We start from the raw sequence: 27,309 nt of genomic DNA on the forward strand, positions 1-27,309 counted from the left end.
GCAGGGATCCCAGGGATTCCATTTGGTGCTCTTTAAGAGCCCCAGGAAATCTTGGGTGGCTAAACTATTTTTGAATTTTTTTAATGTAATACCTGATCAAGCCCTGACCACATGAGCAAATAGCTTATATTTGGTTACAGTAAGAAGCAGCTTCTCAGAGTTCAATATAGTTTCACGGTTCTGAGAAGGCCAAGTCCCTAGGCAGATGGTCCAGCCAGGTGGCACTGATAACATGTTCACCCATTGGTTTGGAGACCAGAGGACCAGACCGATTGCTTTGGTTTGCAGGATGGGGAGAAGAAGCAAGATTGGCATGGGCATAACTGGCGTGCATGCAAGCAAGGCTTTGCAGCCATCGAGGTGAGTTCAGAGGCATTATAGAGCCAGTTTAGGACTTCACATTGCCTGCTTTTTCCTTGAATTAACTGTCTACATTTTCGTGTAGTTGGGAATTTCAGGGTTTATGTGCAGTTTGACTTTCGTTTAACTTTTGTCTTTTTAAATTAGCTGGGGACCCAGAGGCTATGGAACTTGCTTGAATTCACACAGAAAGAAACATTGACTGATCGGACTGACTCCTGATTTTTAATATATCTCTCATTGTGAATGTCAAGCTGTTGATTAAAGGGGAAACAGGAACAGCCTCTCTTTGTCTAGAATGAATAAGTAGATGAGCCACAACAGGGCTGTGACACCTGCTAATGTCAGAACATCTTTTGGAATTCCAGACCCCTTTCATGGCGCACACACATGCAGGGTCACAGTGTCATCAGGCTGTGGACTTACTGTGGGAGTGGGGCACCCTTTTCACCCTCGGGCAGACAAACGTTGCATTCTTCAGAAACCAGGAATAGTGTTCAAGACAGTACCTAGAGATGGAAACCAGAGTTAAGCAATCACCATGTTGTGATGGCTTTCAAAAGATAGGCGGAAGTAAAAGAGCCAGTGAATGAACATGAACCTATGGCCACGTACTCACATCACAGAGCCCCCTGTCCATCTTTCTAGGGCAGTGAAAGAGAGTTAGGAGAGGAGGATGGATGGGAAAGAGCTCAGATTTGGGCATTAGCAAAAAATGTTCAGTCCTAACCCCACTACTGTTCAGGACATGTAACTTCAGGTTGCTTTTATAGGTCTCTGGACCTCGGTTCCTTTATGTAATTGAAAAGTAATAAAGCACCCACAGTAACAGGTTGTTGAGGATTAAGTGAGATGGCACATGTAAAGTTCCTGCACAGCATCCAGAATACAACAGATGCTCAATAAATGATGGTGTTTGTTATTTACTGTTGTGGGAGGCGGAGACACAAAGTAGAATGCTGCTGCAGTTGGGTGTACAGGAGACATGGCAAAACGGTGCTCTGCTCTTGGCTAGGGCCAGCAGGAGTTGTTTCAGGGGCTGTAGTGAGAAGATCACTGTGTCGTCAGAGTTCTCAGTGGAGGCTGGGTCACTGGCTCACTGCATGCCTGTGGAAATGAGTGTCCCCTTCCATCCCTCATCTGACACGTGCAGAAGTGGGCTAACCATTCCCAAATATCTCATCCTGCACTCACTGCATATGCTAGGGAGCTATGCAATTAACTGCCTAAGGAAACCTCACTGTAAGATCCCCCAGTTGCTATCACATCCCACTTACAGGAAACTGTAAAATGGAGGAACCAAGACACAGAGATCAACTGGCTTTCCCAAGGACACAGGGTTAGAGGGGGAAGTTCTAGATCTGAATCCTGGTAAGCCACTCCCTGTGGGAACACACAGCTGTTCTAATAAGCAGTAAAACAAAACATGTAAGTTAAGACCCTGCCAGGAAATCGGAACCCAGGTGTTTCAAAGAGGGAACTGCACATTGGGAACGAGTCACAAAGGAGTTAGAAGAGCTGCAAGAATCATCAGGGCAAGGTGCAGCCCTCTGGTTAGCAGCTGCAGTAGTCAAGAGGAGGAAGAATTGTAGTCAGGGCAGAGAAGCAAATGGCTTCCTTCTGGGCAGCACAGGGGGGCTTTTGTGAGGAGCCCCTGTGGGACCCAAAATCAAAAAAGTGATGGAGCCATTTCTGAAAATATTGCCTGCAGTAGCAAGAGCAGGAAGAAATTCCCTGGCTTCTCCGCTCTGTGGGCCTCCAATCAGCTGCTGTCTCCAGTGTATAAACAAATGAGGAGCTGGTTGGTGAGGTATTCTGGGAAATGTAGTTTTCACAATTCTGGCCCTTGAGGACAGGGTAGAATAGAGAAACAGCATGGAATGAATCAGTAAGGAGGCAAAGGATGAACACAAACAGGGCAATTTTTCCTGTGAGCCTGGACTCCATGTGCTCAAGATACTGTGTCAGCGGCATAACAGATGGAATAATTAGGCTTGGTTACCTCAGCAGCTGACATGACCACAAGGCAATTGGTTGCCACAGCTACAACACAACACGTATGCTAGAAATGAGGCTCCAGCTTGGCTGGGGTGTGGACAAGGGAGCAACACATCAACAAGGACAACAGTGTCTTCATCAGCAATCCTGGCGCAGCTTTTCAGGTACTACAGAGGAACACTTAGATGCATCACTTCATTTCATTCTGTTCTCACAACAATCTGTCAACATAAGCAAGAGTGCTGATACCTCTGGAGTAGTGCAACACGTGACCTGGTGTGTAGGCGGGACCACATTCACTTTGCAGATAAACCAACGGAAGCTGGAAGGTAGTAGATGACTTGTCCGAGAACACATAGCTTATGAGTGGCAGAGATTAAATCTGAAACACAGCTGTCACCATTCAGCACATTAAGCTACCTCCTAGCTTGGGAGCCCTTCCTTCATGGCCTAGTTCATTGCTCCTCATCTACTTTGACAAAGTGCAACACATGTTTTCTAACAGCAGCCCCTCCAAAAATGTCTCGGGGAACTTCCAACAAGTGCCAATCAGTTCCATCAAACTTCTCCATGGATCACTGTCTTAGAAGATGATAAACACTGTCCCAGCTCTAGCACTCTGTGGAACTCCAAGCTGTGTGGCCAGAACTTGCTAAGCTATGACCACAGACACATAGCCCACACATTCACAAGTGCCTCCATTCACTGTGGGAGAGCACTTGCTTGCTGGATGAATGGAAATCTCCTTGGCCTATGACCACGAGAGAAACTATTTAAATGAGATACTCTACCCCCCAAGCCTCCCGGCAAACATTGCTCTGTAAATGAAGAGTAGATTCATGGAAATGGTTATTACCTTGTAAGAATGTAGTCAGGTTTGTGTTAATCACATGAATATATTCTTCTCCTATAGTCTAAAGGGAGAATTTCTCATGCAGAAAATGCTAGATGGGTTTTAAAAAGGGCCATCAAAGAAGGAGATACCTTTCTCTGAAGGGAGGAGGGAACTTCCATTTTGACTATGACCCTGTCTGAATAAGATCAAAGTTGGCGAACTCAAAAGGCTTCCATAGCCTTGGCAACTCATGACTAGAGCCTAGGGAGATTACTGACGCCATAAACAAAAGTGTCAAATTGTTAAGTCAACAACAGGAGTCACTGTGTACTTACTTCTCATGTGGAATCTGTCCTTAGTGTGTTGTCCAATGTGAAGTAATGCTATAACTACTACTGAAACAGTATTTTACACTTTGTGTTTCTGTGTGGATGCAAACTGAGAAATCTTTACTTATTATATACTAAATTGATCTTCTGTATATAAAGATAATTGAAAATGAATCTTGATGTGAATGGAATGGGAGAGGGAGCGGGAGATGGGAGGGCTGTGAGTGGGAGGGAAATTATGGGTAGGGGGGAAGCCATTGTAATCCATAAACTGTACTTTGGAAATTTATATTTACTAAATAAAAAAAATCAGTCATAAAGGTGACCTTTGGGTTCTTCAGAGCAGACATCAGCTGCAATGCTGTGGATAGAATGAGCTGGAACTGGTGTTGAAGCACCCACCATTGTAGCAGTTCCTCCCAGCACCAGAGCCACTGCACTCACTGCGTAGTCAGCAGCAGCCAGGACAGAGAAGGAGCCGTGGGCATCTGGGGCCCACAGCAGTCCCGGAACTTATAAGACACCAGGCAGTGAAAGGAGCAGAGCTTCATCGCCCTGCAAGAGGAGTTTATCTGTCCCAGGAATCATGCTGGGGACTGTAGACAGGTTTCAAGGGAGGACCACAGGAGGAAGATGATTTGGGGGGAAAGGAGCTTAGGGAATCTTAGTTGAGGAATGGATTGGATGGGGGGGGGCAGACTTCAAGGATCCTGTGTCTGAGTAAGGATGGAGTAGAAAGCTTGCAGAGGCAGCCTGAGCTCTTATTTGTGAAAGGTAATTCAAGTGCTTGAAGGGGCAAGCCTGTCCAAACAGGTCTATATGTCAGAACATGGTCTTCTCTTTGCTTTATCCACACTGAGTCTCTCAGTGGTCCTAGAAGGCTGCAGGCTGCCTCCCACTCTGTCTTTGCATATTCCATTCTTTTTGTCTGGAGTGGCTTACCCTGTTTTCTGCTGGGAAAATTCCTATTTCTTCATCAAAACCTATTAGTTATTTCTTCTGGGGTGCCGCAGTGTGTTATTCAGAATCTTCTTGTGCACTTGTCATGCTTCTTTGAAATTTGTGTCTTTTTATTGCCATCTTCCTCTCTACATATTAGTTTTCTTTAATTGGAGAGGCTGTCTTATTGAACAAACATTCTGAGTAATTCCATCCTCCTATTCTGGTATTTTTGGCCTATATCCAGGGCCTAGTATGAGTTTGTGGTACAATTCACTATTCAGTGAAAACACAGAAGAAAGAAGAGACAAGCTCAGGTAAACAAATCCTGTACTGATCTAAATTTAAACTAAAGCTCTGTAAACTTGTAACTTCCCATTTATTCAACCAGCCAATATTTAAAATACATGTTTTTGGCTGGTGCTGCAGTTCACTAGGCTAATCCTCCGCCTGTGGTGCTGGCACTCTGGGTTCTAGTCCCGGTCGGGGTGCCAGATTCTGTCCTAGTTTGCTCCTCTTCCAGGCCAGCTCTCTGCTGTGGCCAGGGAAGGCAGTGGAGGATGGCCCAAGTGCTTGGGCCCTGCACTCACACGGGAGACCAGGAGGAAGTACCTGGCTCCTGGCTTTGGATCGGCGCAGCGCGCTGGCCATGGCGGCCATTTGAGGGGTGAACCAACGGAAGGAAGACCTTTCTCTCTGTCTCTCCCTCTCACTGTCTCTGCCTGTCACACACACACACACACAAAAACATGTTTTCAAATATACTGTCCAGAAGAATATGATTGATAGGTTTTTGCCTGAGTGTATAACTTGGATCTATGGATTTATTATACATAATTGTTTATGATATTTTCTTCCTCCTAATTATGAAATCCTCAGATTCTGAGGCTATTGCTGATTCGCTTGGGTATCCCTATGGCTTAGCAGAGTGTATGACTGCCACAAAGTAGATACTCAATATGTCTCATTAATTGAAGGAAGTGTAAGTGAATGATCTAATACAGCAGGCTGATCCTAAACAATAAAGGATGTACTGTTGCAGAGGTGCTTTCTTTAGCATCAGCCTGTGTCGTGGAGAAATGCTTCCAGCCTGCTTACTAACACTGTTGGACGATGGGTATTGTCACCCCTTCTGGGAGCAGGGAAGTTCCACACCACTTGAGAGATCCTAGAGCAGGGCCAGAAGGGAGTGACGGGAAAGAGCTTGAGACTCAGAGGCAATAGATCATGCAGATTTGAAAAGCTGAAGGATCTTGTGAGTTAATTTTGAAAACTAATGCTAGAACTAGTACTGAAACAGTATTTTACACTTTGTGTTTCTGTGTGGGTGCAAACTGTTGAAATCTCTACTTAATATATGCTAAGGTGATCTTCTGTATATAAAGAGAATTGAAAATGAATCTTGATGTGAATGGGATGGGAGAGGGAGCGGGAGATGGGAGGGGTGTGAGTGGGAGGGAAGTTATGGGGGGGTGGAAGCCATTGTAATCCAGAAACTGTACTTTGGAAATTTATATTTACTAAATAAAAGTTAAAAAAAGAAAACAGTATAAAGTATCTGAGAATCTGCCCCTTGGAGTACTGGAGCAGCAATATTTACCTGCATCACTTGGTTCCATATAAACAGCCAAGAATAAATCCAAGGAGAAAGGATAGCATACCAGCATTGAGTCCGGAAAATGTCCTGGCTTAAATGTCTTAACATAAAATCACATCTGTGTTCTTATTTTAGTTTTACAACTTTGCCATTCTACTGGAAGAAGACACTAGAGATCTGTGAAAGACCTGGAATCTGTATGGTAGACATATCTTTTGGTCATTCTTCCATTAAAAATCTCATGAGACTGAGTGAATTGGGGTTCAAGGACCACTCAAAGTCTTCAACAGTAATTCCACTTGATACAATGCAACTCGCTTCACTTCAAAATAAAAACTCCCCTCCCCACACATCACCTCAACTCAATTCATTTCAGACCAACTAATTCAACCCAATCCAGCTCAACAAACCCATCCCAGCTCAACCCAGTGTATGTCAACCTAACCCAACCCAACTCAATTCAATCCAATATAATTCAACTCATGTCAGTCTATCTTACTTACCATATTAGGCTCTATAATTGGTTTTGAGGACCCTGAAATGAATGAGTTCCATCACAGACCTCAAAGAAGTGACAGTTTAGTTGGGTAGTCACTGAGAGTCCTCTCTTTGTGGTAGTCTCTATCACTTGTCAGTGGATGACTTGTTGCCTGAATACCTTGCAGCCTTCAGTAAAGCCATATAGAACGAGAAACTTGTAAAATTGGATGTGAAAAGCAGCAAGTGGGCCATGTTACCTCACGACTTCTGCCTTGGAATTTCTCTGGCTCATGCAGAGGCATTGCTGAAAGAAGCGGCACAACTCCATCAGGCATGGGCTGAGCTTCTGGATGGCCAGGCTGAGAGGAGTTGCTGTCATGGTCACCTCTTTGAGGAGTGGCTGAGGACATCCTGGAAGATGCAATCCCAGACCAGTCAAATAATTAAGAGTTTAACAAGCATCTTCCATTGGGTAACCCCTGTGTCTTGCCTTGATATGAGTAGCTTGAGATTGACAGGTAAACACGATGGTGGTTCATAATTTCCTGGTAAATCTGTGAGAGTTTCCAAAGACAGGTGGAGAGAAGGTGGGAATCAAGTTCCTGGGGGGGATCAAAGCTAGTTTCACTGAAGAGCAAATATTACGTAAGGATCTAAAACACCAAACAGAAATGTACCACGTGGAGGGCATATTGGTGCAAGGTACAGGGTATACAGAGATTCTGTGTCATGTAAGGGATGAGATGCTGAAGGGAGAGTAGAGAATAATTCAAATTGGGAGGTGTGTATGCATATGTGTGCACATGAAGATAAGTGTGTGTATATGAAATCTGTGTACATGTGTGGTATATATGTGTATGGATGTTTTTCCATGTGTATGTACATATGTGTACATCTGTGCAAGGAGGGGCACATCGAAAGATAAAATGCTGAGTCACTGGAGTACCAGGCTCTCAGGTTGTGGGTTCTGAGTTTGTAAAGATTATTTATGTTTCAGCAAACTAAAGTTCATTGTTTAATAGTAATATTTTTCTTTTAGGAGAGAGCAGTAAATGACAAGAAGAACAATAGATTTTTTTAAATTTCAGTGTTTTGAGATCTCCTGAGCATCATCCTGAGTATATCTATGTTTCCTCAAGTGGCAAGTAAGGAGATCCATGCCTGTCACTTAGAGTGAGTGGGAGCAGTAAAAAGTAAGGAGATCCATGCCTGTCACTTAGAGTGAGTGGGAGCAGTAAAAGCGAAAACTTACACCAAGCACACTGAAAAGTTCCTGATGAAACGAACAACAAATTACAGCATTTATTTATTTACTCTTTATTTAAATTTATGCAGCATCAACTATGTACCAGATGCTGCTACCAGACAGTAAAGATTTAACAACATAAGAAAGAAAAGGACATTCCTCTCTGAGCTTTTCTTCTAGTAACTTGGATATAGGATACTGATACTAATCTACCAACAAATGATCACTAATACTATCAAGAAAAATTATCTAGAGGAGTGTTGGATATTCTTTTACTACAGTTCTGCTTGTCTAGCAGGCTCTCGGCGGGGTTACCTGTTTTATGGGAGTTTACCCTTTTAATTGATTTTTAATTGGATGATTTTACAACTTTGAAATGGAGTAAGTTAACTGATAATCACATTGATTCTTGTCTGAGAGCCATGCAAATGCTTGCTCTCCATAGCAATGGAAATAATTATTTTCTGGTGAAGGTGTGATTGATTTTGTCTAATAAAAAAGAGTTTATCACTACAGGATATTAATTAGAAAATTTATTTGAGAATTTCTTTGATTATATAAATGCCTGTTCCTCAGCATCTCCATTGAATCAGCTTTAAAATATTCCTGGTTTCCTCATTCATCAGTGAGTTGAACAGCATTTTTCTATGTTGATGCCTATTCTTTTTACAATTTCATTAGAGTCATGTTTTTACATTCTTGAAAATTATAACTTAGCAGTAGCAGATTTATTGTAGTAGATGTTAGACAAAGGCTTAAAAAATGTAGAAAGGAAGTATTTTATCCTAAGTCAACTAGAATATTAAACCCTCCAGAACACTGATGAAATTCCACCAAGTATCATGACTTTTTCGTTACCATTTATGAGCACCTCATATGCATAACACATCTTCCTAGGTCCATGCTCATAAGTACCCCACACTCTAGTACATGAACTTACTTAGCCTGAGGCTCAACTCTCATGTTCTCTTCTGAGCCATCACTGGCCCCCACCCCATACACACACGCGCCCTACCCTTCTCCATCTCGGGAAAATACTCTCAGTTGCTCATACTTGGGCATAATTTTTGTTTCCTTCCTGATACTCATACACCCTTCACTGCTTCATCTTGATTCTCTTTTTAAGCATCATCCGCGTCTCCCCATCTTCATGGTCACTTCCTAATTCTAGTCTCTCTCATCCCTGCCATCATCAGCACAACGGCATCTAATTCCGTCGTTCCCAGCCTCCCCCTTAGTCTCTACTCTGCAGTTAGAGAAATATTTCTGCACACAAATCCATTCATTCTGTCCCCATATGTCTCAGAGAAGCCTTGACCAATAAGACCCTGGCGATCTCACTCTTGCCAAACTTTCATCCCACACTACTCTCACCTTTTGTATCAGAATTCAAGCCAAAAAAAGGTCTTTCCAAGTTCCTGGGTAACATCAGTTGTTTTATGCCACAGTGCCTTTGCTTAAGCTATGTCTCTGCTTGGTGTATGTGTGAAGAGGCAATCTTGTTTAGATGCCACTTTCTCAACCAATAAACTCTTTTTTTTTAATTTTTATTTTTTTGACAGGCAGAGTGGACAGTGAGAGAGAGAGAGACAGAGAGAAAGGTCTTCCTTTTGCCATTGGTTCACCCTCCAATGGCCGCCGCAGCTGGCGCGCTGCAGCTGGCGCACCGCGCTGATACGAAGGCAGGAGCCAGGTACTTCTCCTGGTCTCCCATGGGGTGCAGGGCCCAAGCACTTGGGCCATCCTCCACTGCACTCCCTGGCCACAGCAGAGAGCTGGCCTGGAAGAGGGGCAACTGGGACAGAATCCGGCGCCCCAACCGGGACTAGAACCCGGTGTGCCGGCGCCGCAAGGCAGAGGATTAGCCTAGTGAGCTGCGGTGCCGGCCCAATAAACTCTTGAATGTTTTCTCCAGCCATAAATAATCTCTTCCTCTTCAGATACATGACACTAATTTTTCTCTTAACCTTACCACATTCTTCCTTAAATTGCTGTTTTCTGTCCATATGCTACATCTAGGGAGAGGTAATAAGGAAAGATGGAATAGCACAGACTTTGGAATTAGACAGATCTGGGATCAAAACCCAGTCTCTGTATCTATAGAACTCTCCAGAACTGCTTAGTTAAGACATTATTATTTACATTGTAAATATGGCTATTTATACAATTGTGAAGAGAAAATAAAAGTGTGCCTGGCACACAGTAGGAATTCATTAAATGTTCATATATTTATTGAATATATGAAAGATTGGATGGCAACGGCTTTGGGGCATACTATTTTTCTAGATGAAAAGAATAGTTTACTAGAAGATGCTAGAACTTTATTTTACAATTACATTCCTCATTAAATAGATGATTAGACAGATGATGGATAGATAGCAGATGGATAGACAGATAATGGATAAATTGTGTATAGATGTATATGATATAGAAAGATAAAAATTAGATAACTATATAGAAGGATAGATAGGCAGGTACATGGTAGGAGAGTGGTTAGGTGGGGGATGATGGATAGGTATAAATTAATCTATTAGATGAATGCATGGGTAGGCAAATGGATGGATATATACATGCAAATATAGATAATATACACAAAAATGATACATAGAAATACATAGGTGCAGATATAGTTACAGATGATACAAAGATACATAGATACAGTTGTAAAGTTATTTCCTAAAACTCCATCTGACAGCTGCTCCCATCTGCACCACTAGTGCATCTCTGTAGAACTGGGGACACAGGCCGGCGCCGTGGCTCAATAGGCTAATCCTCCACCTAGCGGTGCCGGCACACCGGGTTCTAGCCTGGTCAGGGCGCCGGATTCTGTCCCGGTTGCCCCTCTTCTAGGCCAGCTCTCTGCTGTGGCCCGGGAGTGCAGTGGAGGATGGCCCAAGTGCTTGGGCCCTGCACCCCATGGGAGACCAGGAGAAGCACCTGGCTCCTGCCTTCGGATCAGCGCGGTGTGCCGGCCGCAGCGCACCAGCTGTAGCTGCCATTGGAGGGTGAACCAACGGCAAAGGAAGACCTTTCTCTCTGTCTCTCTCTCTCACTATCCACTCTGCCTGTCAAAAAAAAAAAAAAAAAAAAAAACAACTGGGGAGACAAAGATGTAATCATTTCCTTTGGTAGCATAATCGCATCTCTGTGTCTGAAAGGCTCATTCAGCACAGGCTGAGCCTGGGGTGGAGGCAGAACTGAGGAGATATGAAAAGGGAGACTGTGCAGGCACCAGTAATTTAATAATGCCCCGTTGACAAATGGCTGGATGGCTTAGGAACATTCAGGAAACTTGGCTCAATGGAAAAGGGAGAGTGGGACATCCATAACCTGGAAAAGTGTAGAAAAAGAAACACGGAAGCTCAAGTGTCAGCTGCAGGGCCAGGAGTCGGTTATCCACTAGATCCACGAGAATTAAGAGTGTACAGGTTCTGTAAAACAGAACAGCAGAAATGGCGCCCAGTGAATGGGGATTGAATTTTGGAGTCATCTTTTACGCCTTCCTCCCTCTGCCAACAACCCACCTTGTTCTAAGGGCAGTTTCCATTTTACAAAGTGTCCAGCAAACAGCTCAATAGACGATCACTCGATAACAGTTGGTTAAATGCCCATTATACAGAGCTCTACAATTCCAAATCGCTCCCACACACATTATCTTACTTAGTACACAACCCTGTGGGAAAGAAACAAACGCAGACTTCTTCACGCTCACAACCATTGTGGTGATTCTTGTTTCACGATTGAGAAAACTGAGTCCTGGGGACAGAAGGCTTTGAATCCCAGGAGAGGGGCTCTCAAATCTCCATTCCATGAATGCATTCAAAACAAGCATGCCCGTAACAGTGACCAGGCTCTGGTACTCACTTGAAACTCGGTGAGGTGCTGGGACCAGGATTGACTCTTCCCTGGGGATGAATGGCCACTCCACAGGAAGATCACCTGCAATGGGCAACAGAGGTCCCCCAAAGGTCAAAATGAAATGGCCTTGGATTACGTATGGAATCAGAATTATAACAGCTTAAAGACAGATCTCAAAATCTATAGGGAAATTGTAGCCAGCAGAGGGGAAGTGACGTATCCAAGAACACACAGCAATTCAGCAGCACAGCAAGGCTTATGAATCTGTTTAAAGTACAATGATCAGCCTGGTCTGACTGCTGGCATCCCGTCCCCATCACGCTGCTGCCCCCAGGCTATGTCTCCCCTGTGACACTGCGTTTCTCACCTGTATGTTGCTCTTTCGGGGCTGGTGCCTTAGTTGGAACTGTGGTCTGTGTGCCAATGGTGAAAGTTCCTAGGATGAGATTAAAGGAGGATGAGCCTTCATCTCCTTGAAGAGGGCTTGGTTGGGAAGAAGAGAGGCCATGCTGTCAGTCCTGCCCTATCCAATCAATGCCAGTTATTGAGCCACCCAATTCGGCTGTGGCAGGCGACATCTACTGAGGCAAAGGGCACAGTGCCAAAGCAGATAATGCTGTCCTCTAGGGGTATCCTACTGTTTGCTACTATCCTTTGCAAAATGTCTCCTGCAGCTGGTCTCAGTGCCCCCGTTTGTGGGCAGGATAGCAGGAATCGCCAATAATTGAGTGCTTCCTGATGCTATGCATTGAGTGAAATACCTCATGGATGCCACCTAATTTAACTATCACAGCAACTCCAGAAACTCCCATTTCGTAGGCGAGAAAGCCAGGACTCGGACCACTCAAGGAAACTGCCTGAAGATGCAGAGTAACTGGCAGGCCCAGTTGTGTCTGAAATGGAGAGCAGAGCTCACAGCCTCCTGGCTGCTGTATCCATCTAGCTGTGGGGAGCAACTGAGACTAGACTAAGTTACTGGAATTAAGACTTATTCTATGCATCTGCTCTCCCACAATATGGCGCTGGGGAGGAGTAAACTTCTACGCAGCTGCCTCATCAGTTTGGTAAGCTGCAGGAGCTGATCCTGCTCCTGATTGGAGGAGAGCAGCTTACTCGGCGTGTGGGTAGCAGAGCACGGATTGGTGGAAGAGGACTATAAAGGAGGAGAGAGACAGCATGCACCAGGAACATCTGAGCAGCCCCTGAGAGAGCCGGCCGGCCGTGTGCCGCTCCTCTGCGGAAGCGGGGAAAGCGGCAGGGGGTGCCACCCCTCCACAGAGGTGGAGGGGCCGGCAGCTAACCCGGGACGGCATCGTTCCTCCACGAATGAGGGAACGGCAGCTAACCCGGGAAGGGCCGAGCAGATAAAAGAACAGCGCAGGGTCTGGTGTCGTTCCTCCGCGAAGAGGGGGAGTGACACTAGCCAAATCCAAGCTTGCGTTTTCCCCTTCATTTATGAATGATGCTTAAACCGACTGAATTCATACAATTATGTCAGGCATTCATATGATTAAAATGGCATTCCCAGACCTGTTTGTGCAGTTGATATTTGAGCCTAAAGTCACGACTTCACATGTATGTCTGTTGAAATTCATTTACCCCTCTCCTTTTATTCCTTACAATAGTCAGTGTTTCAACCAACTTTTGCTGAATGCCTACTGTGTCTCACAGGATCCTGAGATGAAAGACATAATTCCTTGAGAAGAACATACCCCAGAGAAGAAAGTCAAGTTCACACACACTATGATACACTTTACTATTTGTGTTTGTTTATTTTCACTTATTTTGAAAGGTAGAGAGACAGATCATCCTCTGCTGGTCACTGCACACACGCCCACGACAGCCAGGGCTGGGCCAGGTTGAAGCCAAGAGTCCACAACTCCATCTGGGTAATGTACCTGGGTGCCAGACAAGTACAGGAGTCATCTGTTGCCTCCCAGGATAGGAATTAGCAGCAGTGTTGGAGTAGCCAGGACTTGAACCAGGCACCTCTCTGATACGGGCTGTGGTGTCCCCTGTAGCAACTAAAATGCACAAAATGCCTGCCTCAAATACACCTTATTGTTCATTGATCATGGAGAGCATAGGAAAAGGGCTTCTGGCCATCCTGCAGGGCTCAGAGGAAGCTATTTTTAAAAAGTAAATTTTTGTTTGATTATAGTGATAGTAAATAGGGAAAATCCATAAAATTGGAGTAAAGAAATAAAAATCAGTATGACTCTACTAACCAGATATGGTCTGGGAACCATAAGCTTAGATGTAAGGTTAATGTGTTATAAATTTCTTCCAGCCTTCTTTTGCTTTGTTTTTCATATACCTGTAGGCATAACCATACACATACAAATACATATGAACACCCAAAATTGGGATCACACTCAATGGCTTTTCTTCTGCTTTTTGGAGCTCTTGCCTTTCTCACTACATGGTTATATATTAACATATGTGTAATAATATTTGTATATATAGTGGACATTTTTAATGTCCTATTACAAATGCATAATGTATATGTAATTAATGCAATTTTATCTATACTATGCCAAAAAAAAAAAAAACAGTTGAACTGTCTTGAGTGAACAATGCCAACTTCACTTATTTCAGGGACTGGAAGGGAAAAAGAGATTGGGAAGTGGGTACAAATCAAAGAGGAGGAAGAAGAATCCTGTAAAGAGGGAGTTCCCATTCACACAAAGAGGATAGGAAAGGAGTGGGGTCAGGAGAAGGAGGAGAAGAAGAATTTGCTTTATGATTGATTATGTTGCTTGCCTATGTTTTATTCCTTTTCCGTAAATGTGCAAGTTTCAAAAATTCAGAAAACGTTTTCAAAACAAGAGATGCTAAATTCAGTTGGAAAAGAAAGGAGTAGATCACCCTCTCTTACCTGAGGCTGGGCTGGTGGGTGTAGCCATCCCAGCAGGTAGCTCCAGAGGCCCCATTGTGTTGGTGGCCTCCTGGTCCCCTGCAGTAGACATCAGTGTGGAGGAAAGTGCTTCCCAGGGAGGCCCTCCAGGTTTTTTCTCATGGATGGTCTGAGCCCAGGTCTGCCTGTTGGCTGTCACCCATGGTGTTCTGGACACCCTTCTGATAGCTACAAGGTCAAAGTGACAGTTACAGGACATTGCCATGCTGGACCACGTTGCTTCAAGTGACATTAAAATATGATCAAAAGGCAACTACCAAGCACATGTTGTAATGTACATAAAGAGGCTTAAACTTTACCCCGAACTGTAATTTATGGACCAAATGGATTTTTATTTGCCTAAGCACTTTTCAGGAAGGAAAAAGTCTCCAAATCTCTTGAGTCCTCCCCACCCTTCCCAATCAGCTAGGGTGTGCGTGTCTAATGACAGCACCCAGTGGGAAGAACGGTGAGTTCAGGTAAAGAGGTCTTGGGGTATTAGTTCTGCCCTGCCTTCTCCATGCTGTGAATTTTGGGGCAGGTGGTTTAACTCATTTCAGTTTTGTCATTAAAATGAGGATAAAATAAAAATGGTAATTCCCACTCTAAGGCATCACAGGGTTGCTATCAATTACAACAAATCTTTCCTCATTGATCTTTTGAAACTGTTAGATGTTCTCACCTATTCATTCCATGGTAGAAATTTGAATCATTTCTTGCAAAACTAATCCCATTTAAGGATTTTACATTTGTAAGTTAATTTAGAATGTTTTGAATGTTGAAAATATTTAATTTCTCATCCATAACATGGTATATCCATTTATTTAAATGTTCTCTCATTGAAGTTGGTAGTTTTTCCTATATAAAATAGCATTTTTCCTTTCAAAGTTATAATTTGGCATTTTATGACTTTCCTTGCTTCTAGCAATCACATCTTTTTTCATAGGCAACAGGAAAGGTTTCTAATTTTATGCAATTGTCATGTTGCCAACTATTGTACTCACCTTCCTGTAATAAATGCAAGAACTCTATTTAGTGAAATTGATTCCTGGTCTTCCCTACCATCCAGTGCCCTTGTTTCTTTTCCTGCCTGCCTCTTTCCAATTCTTACCTCTCTGGGGAAGCCAGTGCCCCTGGCTACCTTGGCTAGGAGCCCGCCATTGACCTCTACACACACAATAGCTCTTTATAAGCTGGGGTCATAACTACGGTGACTTGAACCCAAGAGGAAAGGTGAACATTTACAGGGTTGGGGGTTATTTTCCTTTTTATTTTTGATTGACATAGAAATTATACGTATTTATGAATGCCAGGGATATTTTGATACATACATACATTGTGTATTATTCAATGAGGGTACTACTCCTCAAACATCTACCGTTTCTTTATGGTGAAAGCATTCAAAATCCTTTCTTCTGGCTTTTGTGAAATAACAGTACATGATCGTTATGACGTTATCTTACTGAGCAATAGAACCCCAGAACCTATCTCTCCCAACTACAGTTGAGTAACATTAGCTCACTTTCCCAATCCCTCTCTCCTACATGTCTCATCCTCTTGTGGTCTAGCCTAGCATCTGGTAGCAAATGTATATTTTGATGAGTGAATGAATGAATGAATTCTTATGTCACTGGTCCATCATTGGAACTCAACAAGGCAATACTGACAATTAATGACAGAGCTACTGTCTTTTATATTTTCTCCAAATTTTTGTCTTCAGTGACAACACCAAGGATCATGTACAGAAGCTGAAGAGGGAGGGATCTCTTGCATAGCCATTGGCTGCAACTTCTCATACTGGTGTCAAATTGTTAACATCTTCTTGGCATCGTTATCAGGCCAGCTGCAAACTAAACTACCTATGCACAAAATCATGACTTCATTTTGCCATTTCATGTGAATTTCAGAAGAGAGATTGCTGAATGCTTTTTTGAAATTGAAACATCTCTTGCCACCATGTACTATGATTCTGTAAGATATTTGCTTTATAGGAGGCTGGTTAGTGGGTACCAGAGAATTTTCAACACTACTTTCACAATTTCTTGTGAGACTTGAACTATTTCAAAAGGAAAAGTTATAAAAACAAATGTTAGCCAGCGCCGCGGCTCAGTAGGCTAATCCTCTGCCTTGCAGCGCTGGCACACCGGGTTCTAGTCCCGGTCGGGGTGCCGGAATCTGTCCCGGTTGCCCCTCTTCCAGGCCAGCTCTCTGCTGTGGCCAGGGAGTGCAGTGGAGGATGGCCCAAGTGCTTGGGCCCTGCACCCCATGGGAGACCAGGAGAAGTACCTGGCTCCTGCCATCAGATCGGCGCGGTGCGCCGGCTGCAGCGCGCCGGCTGCGGCGGCCATTGGAGGGTGAACCAACGGCAAAGGAAGACCTTTCTCTCTGTCTCTCTCTCTCACTGTCCACTCTGCCTGTCAAAACAAACAAACAAACAAACAAACAAACAAACAAAAAACCCAAATGTTAGAGCTGCATTGTATCAATGATACTGGCACCTTGCCTGACTCTATTGGACCAGTGCTTGCTCCTCCTTAAGGGAAGCTGAAGCTCAGCTTCAGGTGGTGGAGAAGGGATAAAGGGAAGGATTGTCCTTATTCATGTGAGCCCAGAGGGACAGGAAGGAGACACAGCAAAGGAGAGGAGCGGTGAGAAGGCATCTTACCTGTGGTGGGTAGAGCGTGAGGGGCGCTACTCCAAGTGCCCGAAGCCTCTCCCTCTGAAACAGTCGTTGTCTCCATCCATTGAGGACGACTTGGAGCAGACGGCCGTAGTGTGCTCCAGGCCCAGTGTGGGGGCCCTCGACTTGGCAGTGTTTGCTGGCTTTTGGTTGTGGGCTTTGGAGTCCTGGCTGTTACCCTGGTAGCTCCACCTTCAGGGAGATAACCAATGGCAGCTTTGCCATGTGTTGACACTTCAGACATAAAGGACTGTTGAGCTATGGAAAGGTCATCGAACAGCACGTATAGAGGATGCAGAGATCCCAAACTTCCCCTGAACAGTGTCAAATGAGAAAATCAGCTAAAATATCCATCCCTAGTAAAGGGGAGGGGGGCAGAATCGCATAAAGCTGTCAGGCTTGAAAGTACTGGACATTAGGTGATGGGGCTGGAGAGTGGCTATGAGGATTACTGGTTCCCACTGGCCCATAGCATCCCTTCTAGGTGCTCAAAGACTGGTGGGCAGAGCCCAAGTTGCATTTTGGCTTCCACTTTGCCCTGTGGCAGGTAACTGCATAGAGGGCACATCTGCAAGAGATGGCCCTGCAACCTCATTTCTTCTACCCTGTCTTATTTATGGGCCCACTAAGACCCCACATGCACCTGAGCCTTGCTTCCTGGTCTAGTGGGCATGGGGCTAGGTACATCCCAGCCAAACTTTCACTTAGACAGGCAACTGACTACCAGCACATCAACCTTAGGATCATTTTGTGAATCCGTTCTCTCTTCCTCAGCGTAGGTCCTTACTGAAGTAGCACAAAAGGGAGCCTGATTGAGATTGGAAGTAGGAAGGTATTTTGAGGACTCCCCAAATAAGGGAGATTGACTTGGGCCTCAGATAGGTCCTCACAGTCGGGCAGGTGGAGGAGCCTGCTCAGTGAACCCACCAATGCTATCAAGTATTCTTATCCACACGAATTGCAATTCCTCCTGCAGCATAACCAAGAGATGCCTTACAACATACTTAAATAGAAGCAGCCCATTGGTGAAGTTGGAGATTTAGTTAATCCTTCATTTTACTGCAAGAGTCACTGATAAAGAGCCTACTGTGTGCAAAGGGCTGTGAGGTGCTCAGGGGAAGGCAGAATGGGAACTCAGGGAGAGTCTCTCTGCCTTCAAGCATCATTCTTTGAGGAGATGCTTCTGGGAATGTCAGTGTTGTAAGACCACCAAAGACTGGGGACCTTTAGAAAGGAGGTAGTGCCTGGGCTAGCAACTGACAGGTAAACAGGGTTCTGAAATATGGAAACATGGAAAATAGGGAAACATGGGGAAAGAGTTGCAATCACAGATAACAGTGTGAGTGGTCTCATGGGTGGGCATGGAGAAGTATGCCACCTGCTAGACGGGCAGTGGTTTCAGTGCAGTTGCTTCCTGGAAAAAGCAGGAGAAGAGAGAAATGCATACTCCAGGCTAAGGATGTTGGACCCACTGCTGGTGGTGGAGGAGTCCTGAGCAGTAAAAAGAAGCAACCTCTGCTTGTTAAGGTTATCACCCTCCTTAAGGTGGAAGGATAAGGGAGACTCAAAACCATGACAACCCAAAGGTAGGCGATGAGCACTTAGCTAAGATAATCCCAGCTGCAGGTCATCCCAGAGGATCAGTCACATTCCAGGAGCTTTGTGCTTCTAGAAATGCCAGTTCAGTGCAAAGGAGAAAGAGGACCTAAAGATGGTTCCAAAAATTCCACTTGGTGACAGGGAAAAGACAGGAGCATGGGCACGTGTGTGAGTGGGTAGAGCAAGGTTGAGTAGGAGAGGACTATTGTAGAGTGGCTATGTCTCTAGAATGGAGTCACAAACTCAAATATCTACAGAATCCAAGTATCTAATAAAAAAAGATGCCAGGCAATAGGGAGCAGAAAGGACTGTGGAAAATACACAAAAGGGTCCCTCCTACTGGAAGGCTGGGGACAGTAGCTCCTCAGCTCCAGTTACTTGTGGCCATGGACTTGGAGGAGGGAAGATCCAACGTTGCCAGATATTGTTGTAGAGGATCCAGAAATTCATTTTTGTAAATGGTGAGATCGTATGGTTTAAAACACATTAAAGCTAAATGAAGCACCCATAGTGGGAGCCTAGTCCAAAGAGTCTTCAGGAGTTCGGGAGGTTTGCACTCACCCAGAACACTAGCCACGCCACTGGTAAATGTGTAATTGATAACAGGGGACTTCTCCGCCAGCTCCCAGAAGTCAGAAAGATTCCTGCCTGCAAAAAACCACACCAGCAAGATCAGACTGTGGGTTCACATGCTGGAGAGCTGTGTTGACTTCTCAGCCCAGAGACCTTCCCGAGGGGTGGCTGGAGCTCACCTGACTTTCCCGTCATCACGCAAATGAAGATGCAGTCAGATTCATTGGTTTGACTCACTGGAAGATGAACCAGGACACAAGACTTAGCCGTGGGTCTGAATCCTTAAGTCACTGGTTGAAATGAAAATGAAGCTGCAAGTACTTAGGATGCATACAGGAAAAATGAGGCTAACTCTCACTCTTCAGGGAGCGCTGATCTGGTTTCTTTATTTTGTTTGGCAGGACTAAAGGAATGGTGTGATACAGTGTCATGGCTAAGGGCACAGCCTCTGGGGTCGGCTTCCAGGCTTACCATGTCAGTTCTGCCATGTAATGTGTGAACCTGAGTGAGCCTCTGGACTTCTCCAGGACTCGCTTTGCTCATCTTTAAAATGGTGAAAATGTCAATCGCACAGCCCTGTAGTTGCAGTTCTCAAATCCCCAAATCTGTGTCAGATGGAAAGTTTATAGGAGTATGGTTCATGTGGTTGCAAAGTCAGACTTGGCAGGTGTGAGGCTGTCATTGTCTTTGTCTCACTTAGTGCAAAAAGACTCACATTCTGCTAAATGAATAGTGATGTGATGTATTCCAATAGGCTTCCCTGGATGCTCTTGGAGTTGCCACATCATGTGCAGTGTAGACACTGTGTTAGACCTTCCAAAATCTGACAACTTGGGGATTTCTAAACATACTTGTGTGTGAAAGGACTTGAGTATGGAACTGCAGGTCTGTCACAGAATTGCTCTACGGAGTCAATGAGACAGTGTCTGTAGAGTGCCAAGTATGCTGCCTGACAGATAAATGAGATCAATAAATAGCCAATCATTAGTATTCTGTTCATGGGGTACTGTTATTTATATAATTTGTATTGGGTATTATAGTGAGCAAGACCATGGGCTACAGAGCCAGGTAGCCTGGGTTAGAATTCCGTCTCTAAGAGTGATGTTGGGACTTAGTCTTTGTATGCCAGTATCCCACCTGCAAAGTGGGGGATAAATATAGTAGTTACTCCATCAGGTTGTAGTGAGGATACAAGGAGACAAGCTGTGGAAAGCTCTTGGCAAGAATCTTTGATAATTAATAGTTGATATTGACTTTGACAACTAATAGTTGATATTGAGTCTACTTCTTTCTCCCTCCCTCTCTGCTTTTAAAATGGAAACTGCTCCCTGTTGGGACACTCAGTGTTTCTGAGGACACAAACTCTTGGGGTATTGACTAGCTCTGTTTTTCAAAGTGGATCCCAGGAAAACGTGATTTTCCTGTGACATGAAATCACCTTAAAAATGAGGTATACATTTTTCAACTACGTAAAACTACAGCTTAGGCTCCTTAAAGACCCAATCTGAGTTCTGGCACCAACCTCGAGCCAAATATTCAGCCTCTACAGATCTCGTTTTTTGTCATCCTTGAGACGATGCCTAGCTCTTCACCAATGCAGTTTGCTCACATCTGCCTACATTTCTCCAGCACTGAGCCTTGGGTTCTCCCTCCAGACCCCAGGAACAGTTCTCGTGAAAGATGGAGCCTTTGAGTACTGGTGTTGGCAAGTGGGACGCTGATAACCTAAACGAAGCTCTCATGAAGGTTGCTGGCAGCCTGGCTGAAGGCAGAGTGTGGAGTAGGAAATCTAAAGGCTCCATCATGCTCCACAATGGATGCCAAGCCTCACATTTGGTGACCACACCTGAGAGGATGGAGGTTGACTTGAAAATCTCCGTGAGGTAGCTGGTTGAGTTTCCAATGATATCCACCAGGAGGGCTGTGAAATCTGCAAGAGATTTAAGAAATGTGCATTTCAAATTTGGAGACTTCAGGGGAAGACTATATTATACCTGGATTGTCCAATATAGATTTCACAAGATCGATTTAGTTACGGATATTGAGGAAGACTAACAATCAATTGTAGAGAAATATTACTGAGTCAATCTAAATGCAACAGCCAACTTCACACAGGAGGGAAATTGTCGCACCTTTTATAACTCCTGTCATGCTCTCACTGCTCTCTGCCCTGACCCCTCCTCCAACAGGCCTCGTTGTTGACTGATGGCTTTTCTCTCTTATCTAATCCAGTTGTTGTGGAATATCAGCTCCAAGGAGTGGGGGAGCAGCCCCAAAGTCATGTATGTGAATTTACATAATATTGGATTTTCTTATTTTTAAATTTTAGTTAAGGTGTATAGATTTTGTGTGTTTCCCATATACAGATTCAGGAACATAGTGATACTTTCCTCTCTACCCTCCCTCCTGCCTCTGCTCCCACACTTCCTCCTCCCTCTCCTGTTCTCATCCTTATTTCTTTTACAAAGATCTATTTTCAGTTATCTTTATACTCATAAGATTAACCCTACACAAAGTAAAAGGTTCAACAAATAGTATGAAAAATCCACTGTTCCTCAATAGTCAAGGCAAGGGCTGTAAACAATCATTGAATCTTAAAGCATCAATTTCACTCTTACAGATAACCTTTTAGATACTCTATTATTTACCACAGATCAGGGAAAGCATATGGTATTTGTCTTTCTGGGACTAGATTTTCAAACTGCAGTGTTCAATTTGGCAGTGGGTTATAAACTATGAGCTATCAAAAGAGACAAGACTGTGTACAAAATAACACCAGGAATCTCTCCCTCTGCCCCACCTTGCTAAGAGAGCAGATGGTGGGAGACTGGAGGAATTTGACAAAATTCCAATTGATACAACCTTGTGAGCTTTCTCTCTGAGCAGAGTTTGAACAGGGCCATTGTTCCACATGGTGTGAGCCGTTGACCAGCAAAGGCTCTTCATACACTTCTTTACCAATAACTGCCACTACCTCTTCTGTTTACTTGTGGTTCTCCAAGGACAAGTGAGGTCTTGGCTTCTAAAACAAGGGGAAGGTGATCTGGGAATCACAAATAGTGATTTCCTCAAAAAAGCTTCTTGCACCTGCTAGGTGATTTCACACTATGCTTTGGATAAATGCTTCTTAACTAATTAATGGGATTCTGCATTTTGACAGGAGCAATCTGACTTGGAAATACAGAATCCAAATAGGCAGGTACATGTAATAGAATGAGTAGTAGGATGTGCAGCATCCTGAGACCACACACGCATTGTACAATGTGCGACCAGAGCTAAACTGCGATCTTACTACATCTTCATGGACACATGTTTAATTTCATGAAGAGATGTGGTGCTACCTATGTTGGTGTAGTCATGTGCTTTGTAGAAGATCGGCAAGTGTAGGCATCTCCCCTTCCATGGGTATTGCAGAAACTGAGGAAGGATAGTATTTCACTACTCATTCCATCTATTTGCTTCTACTTTTTTTTTTTTTTTATACAGGCAGAGTGGATAGTGAGAGAGAGAGACAGAGAGAAAGGTTTTCCTTTTCTGTTGGTTCACCCCTCCAATGGCCGCTGTGGCCGGTGAATCATGCTGATCCAATGGCAGGAGCCAGGTGCTTCTCCTGTGGGTGCAGGGCCCAAGCACTTGGGCCATCCTCCACTGCACTCCCTGGCCACAGCAGAGAGCTGGCCTGGAAGAGGGGCAACCAGGACAGAATCCGGCGCTCCGACTGGGACTAGAACCCAGAATGCCGGCGCTGCAGGTGGAGGATTAGCCTATTGAGCTGCGGCGCCGGCCATATTGCTATTTGCTTCTACTTTTTTTTTTTTTTTTTTTTTTTTTTTTTTACAGGCAGAGTGGATAGTGAGAGAGAGAGACAGAGAGAAAGGTCTTCCTTTTCCATTGGTTCACCCCTCCAATGGCCGCTGTGGCCGGTGCATTGTGCTGATCCGAAGCCAGGAGGCAGGTGCTTTTCCTGGTCTCTCATGCGGGTGCAGGGCCCAAGCACTTGGGCCATCCTCCACTGCACTCCCTGGCCACAGCAGAGAGCTGGCCTGGAAGAGGGGCAACCGGGACAGAATCCGGCGCCCCTACTGGGACTAGAACCCGGTGTGCCAGCGCTGCAGGTGGAGGATTAGCCTATTGAGCTGCGGCGCTGGCCATATTTGCTTCTACTTTTCAAAACTTCTTTCTTTGTCTAATATTCATGCAGTGTTTACAGAGTACTAGAGAGCTGTGTAGACACACAGGATGTGGGGGTGAATGGGAAAGAGATTTCTAAACAGACAAGTCAAGTGCAATGTTGAAATCCACTGTTAATATTGCTTGGAAGCTATACTCGTGGCTCTGGAGCCAGACGTGAAAGGTGGAGTCCAGATCCTGCTAGGACTCAGGAGGTGGTGGAACCTGCCCAAGGTCCCACGGTACATGGCAGCCCTTGGATTTCAGCTGAGGCCTCCATCCACCAAAGTTTCACTCTGCCCAATATTCCCACTCCATTCAGATAGCCACTTTCTCAAGACATTTTATCAGCCCTTTCTTTAGAACTACTTTCACAAACTGATTATTAGCCTTGGGGGAAAAAAACCTGTTATCTCACAGATGGTCTTTGTTTTACAGAAATTTTTCATTATCTAATTTACAAGCAATGATCATAAATGAGTTATTTCAGACTAACTTCATATATAAATAGAAGATAGGGGAAATAACTCCCATGTCTAATCAGTAAGGATTTAAGACTGTATCTTAGTGTCAAGTATTGGCCAGAGTGTGGAAAAATATGTGTTCAAAAATTGCTGGTAAGAGTGTAGACTTAGGCAAGATTTCTAGAAGAAGTTTTAGCAGTTTGACCACCACACGATTGTTTCCCTGTCAGCCAACACTTCCGTTCCAAGCACTTCATCCTACAGAGATAATTGGGCAGGTATTCCAAGATATTTTACACAGCTGGTCATCACAGCATTGTTTATAATTGCAAAACTATTGGGAGCAAGCTAAATTTCCATCAAAGAGAAACAAATTAAATTACAGCACATTCTATTGATGAATACCACAAATTCATGGGAAGAAGATGTATTTATATAAATTGGGACAGAATGGCTTTTTAAAGACATATTGACTAAAGGTAGATTTTAAAACCCTTGAAACAAGATTGATGCTAATGGTTGTCTTCTAAAACCCATTTGCCCATTCTCCTCTAACAAGAGAACATCAGATTGTAGTCAGACATGCTATGGTTTAACATAATGACTACATTTGCAAGCTTGCTTTGCGGAGTGGGGTGGCCATGAGACCAACGTGAGGGGGACAATTGTGAACCATTCCCAGGCTGGGTTTAGGGTGATGGGCACGACTTTGGATCCCTTTCTCCTCTTCCTTGGAACTGGAATCTGGATGAGTCTCAAGCCACCTTGCACTATGAGAACAGAGCACACCTTATGGAAGGCAGAGTAACAAATTAGAAGGCTCCTGGGCCCATAAACACCCAAATCAGAGCAGCCCTGGTTTGCCTGCCCAGATAGAAACCCATGAAAATAATGAATCCGTCCCTTCTTTAAGACGCCCTACTTTGGGGTCATTTGTTGAAGTAGGCCAGCCTCTGTTCTAAATAGTACAAAGAATGGATTCTTATACATAGAGTAGAATGGCTAGATAAAGGGTAGTTAAGTGGGGTGTATAGGTAAGTTAGATAAGAAGGTAGTTTGGCAGGTGGCTTAGATATGTGGGTTAGAGAGGTAGGTTAGATAACTTTGGAAAACGCTCCTCAGAATGATAGTAATTATCTAGAACAGAATCAGGTATTTCTGATGTCTTGGATATAGCTGTCCATGTCGCATAGCATTTTAACATCATCATGTGATGTTTTTTCAAATCAATAGAATTTAAGAAGTTTCACATATATATAAAAGAATATGCAAATAATGCTCTCAAAGGAGAGCGCTTTGTGCAAAGTTGAGAATATTCAAAAGAAAATGATATAAATCTGAAGATTATTCACAAAGACATCCTTCCCAAAGGCTTTAGGTATTATCAAGATGTTGCACCAAGTAGGTGTCCAGCCTCTCACGATAGCAGTTTGAGGGGGGTCGACATCAGGCACATGGTGACTTGTCAGGCACTGAGAAACTTGCTGTGATAGGCCAGACTGGCAGCATCCTGTTTTTCAGTAGATAATGATCCACGGATCAGTTCTTTTTAAAGAATTGTTTCAAGCATGGAGAAATACATTTTGGCTCATTACAATTATTAATTTTCGTCAGGCAGATGTGACTTTTAAAAGTTTTTTTTTTTTTTTTTTAATTTATCCGAGAGAGAGAGAGATCTGCTTCATTCCCCAAATGGCTACAATGACCAGAGCTGGACCAATCTGAAGCCAGGAGCCACTAGCCTCTCCTGAGCCTCCCACATGGGAGCAGAAGCCCAAGGACTTGGGCCATCTTCCGCTGCTCTCCTAGGCACATTAGCGGGGAGCTGGATGGGAAGTGGAGCAGCTGGGACCTGAACTGGCGCCCTATATAGGATATGTGTGCTGCAGATGGCAGCTATGCCACGGTGCCGGCCCCAAATTTTAAACCTTTTTATCTTTCACACAGTCAGGGTGGGGACTCCTCCAGTGCAAAACTTGGCCCTCAGCAGGGGCTAGGTGAGTTGGTGAGAAATATGTGATTATGAAGTGCTTCTTTCTTCCAAATTGTCTTTGTCGATGAGGTACACAGGATGAGTTAAATAAGATAATGAATATTAAGTACTCAGTGCAGAATCTGGCATATGATACTGATTAAAAATTAGTAATTTTTATCCTTAAAATGCACATGCTGGAGCGGGTATTCTGGCGCAGTGGTTAAGCCAGAGCTTGTAACACCACATCCCATTCTGCAGCACCAGCTCGAGTCCCAGCTGCTCCACTTCCTGTCCAGCTCCCCACTAATGCACCTGGGAGAGCAGTGGAAGATGGCCCAATGTCGGCCCCTGCCCACCACGGAGAGGCCAGGATGGAGTTCCAGGCTTCTGGCTTCAGCCTGGACCAATCCTGGCCATTGTGGTTGTTTGGGGAACAAACCAGTGAATGGAGGGTCTTTTTGTGTCTGTCTCTCCCTCTAGGTTTCCTTCTGCCTTTCAAATAAATCTCCAGAATAAAATGTTCAGTGCTTCTCTTAGAAATCCCACTTTGGGAAATCTCTCTTCATGAGATAATCTACAACAGGGAAATGCCTCATGTACAAAGATGGTCAGTGCAGGATTCTTTCTATTGGGAAAATCTCATCTCCATCTAAAAGTTCAAGAACAGCATCCTGGCTAAAGATAGGTTACATAATCATTATAAATGTCTACACGAATTTGTGATAGCCAAACCTTAAGACGATTGTCCATGATAAGTGGGGAAAAATCTTTCACTAGGGTCGGTCCTTGCTTTCCTTATAGTTTACTCTAGTGAGTAGCCAGGGGAGGCCCTTCCTGGGGTCTGAGTCAAAGCATGTTGCTCTCCTGTACAGGCAAACATGAAGGATGCTTTCTTATTTTAGAGTGAAAATTAAAATCCTTACAGTGGGCCATAAACTTCTATTTTATCTGCAACACCTTCCCCAGCCTGCCCTCACTTATCTGAGCTCATTTCTCACATTTTTCTTCCCTGGCTCACCTGCTCCAGCCATGCTGGTCTCTCTGGTCCTCACCCTGCTGCCCAGGGCCTTTGCCAGAACCAGGACTGGACCCCTACTTCCTACAAGTCCCTCTCAGCTCATTAGAAAAAGCTCCTCTGTTGCTTTTATGTGTAGCAGCATCTCTCCCCACTGTCACCTCCTTCATCCCGCTTCCCCTGGCCAGGTGATCAGCATCCTCTGCATTTGTGTGCACATATTAAGGCATTTTGGGTATCGCCACATTTTCCTCTTTCTAGAAGGCCACAGGCAAAACCAAAGTCACAAGAGTTG

The 27,309-nt window shown here is 44.3% G+C and overlaps 1 protein-coding gene across 1 annotated transcript in view; it reads right to left on the reverse strand.

Annotated features, from left to right (window-relative positions):
- HHLA1 (HHLA1 neighbor of OC90) overlaps window positions 1–27,309 on the reverse strand; it is a 38,476-nt gene that overhangs the window by 4,314 nt on the left and 6,853 nt on the right. Inside the window, exons 7-15 of the mRNA XM_070075922.1 lie at window positions 21,237–21,320; window positions 19,570–19,626; window positions 19,379–19,465; window positions 17,204–17,410; window positions 14,521–14,778; window positions 12,010–12,078; window positions 11,649–11,723; window positions 6,796–6,949; window positions 787–869 (exon numbers count right to left, since the gene is read on the reverse strand). Coding sequence (XP_069932023.1) covers window positions 787–869; window positions 6,796–6,949; window positions 11,649–11,723; window positions 12,010–12,078; window positions 14,521–14,778; window positions 17,204–17,410; window positions 19,379–19,465; window positions 19,570–19,626; window positions 21,237–21,320 — 1,074 coding nt within the window. The remainder of the gene's footprint in view (window positions 1–786; window positions 870–6,795; window positions 6,950–11,648; window positions 11,724–12,009; window positions 12,079–14,520; window positions 14,779–17,203; window positions 17,411–19,378; window positions 19,466–19,569; window positions 19,627–21,236; window positions 21,321–27,309) is intronic.

The sequence above is a fragment of the Oryctolagus cuniculus genome, chromosome 6 (assembly GCF_964237555.1).
Source record: "Oryctolagus cuniculus chromosome 6, mOryCun1.1, whole genome shotgun sequence".
Taxonomy (NCBI): domain Eukaryota; kingdom Metazoa; phylum Chordata; class Mammalia; order Lagomorpha; family Leporidae; genus Oryctolagus; species Oryctolagus cuniculus.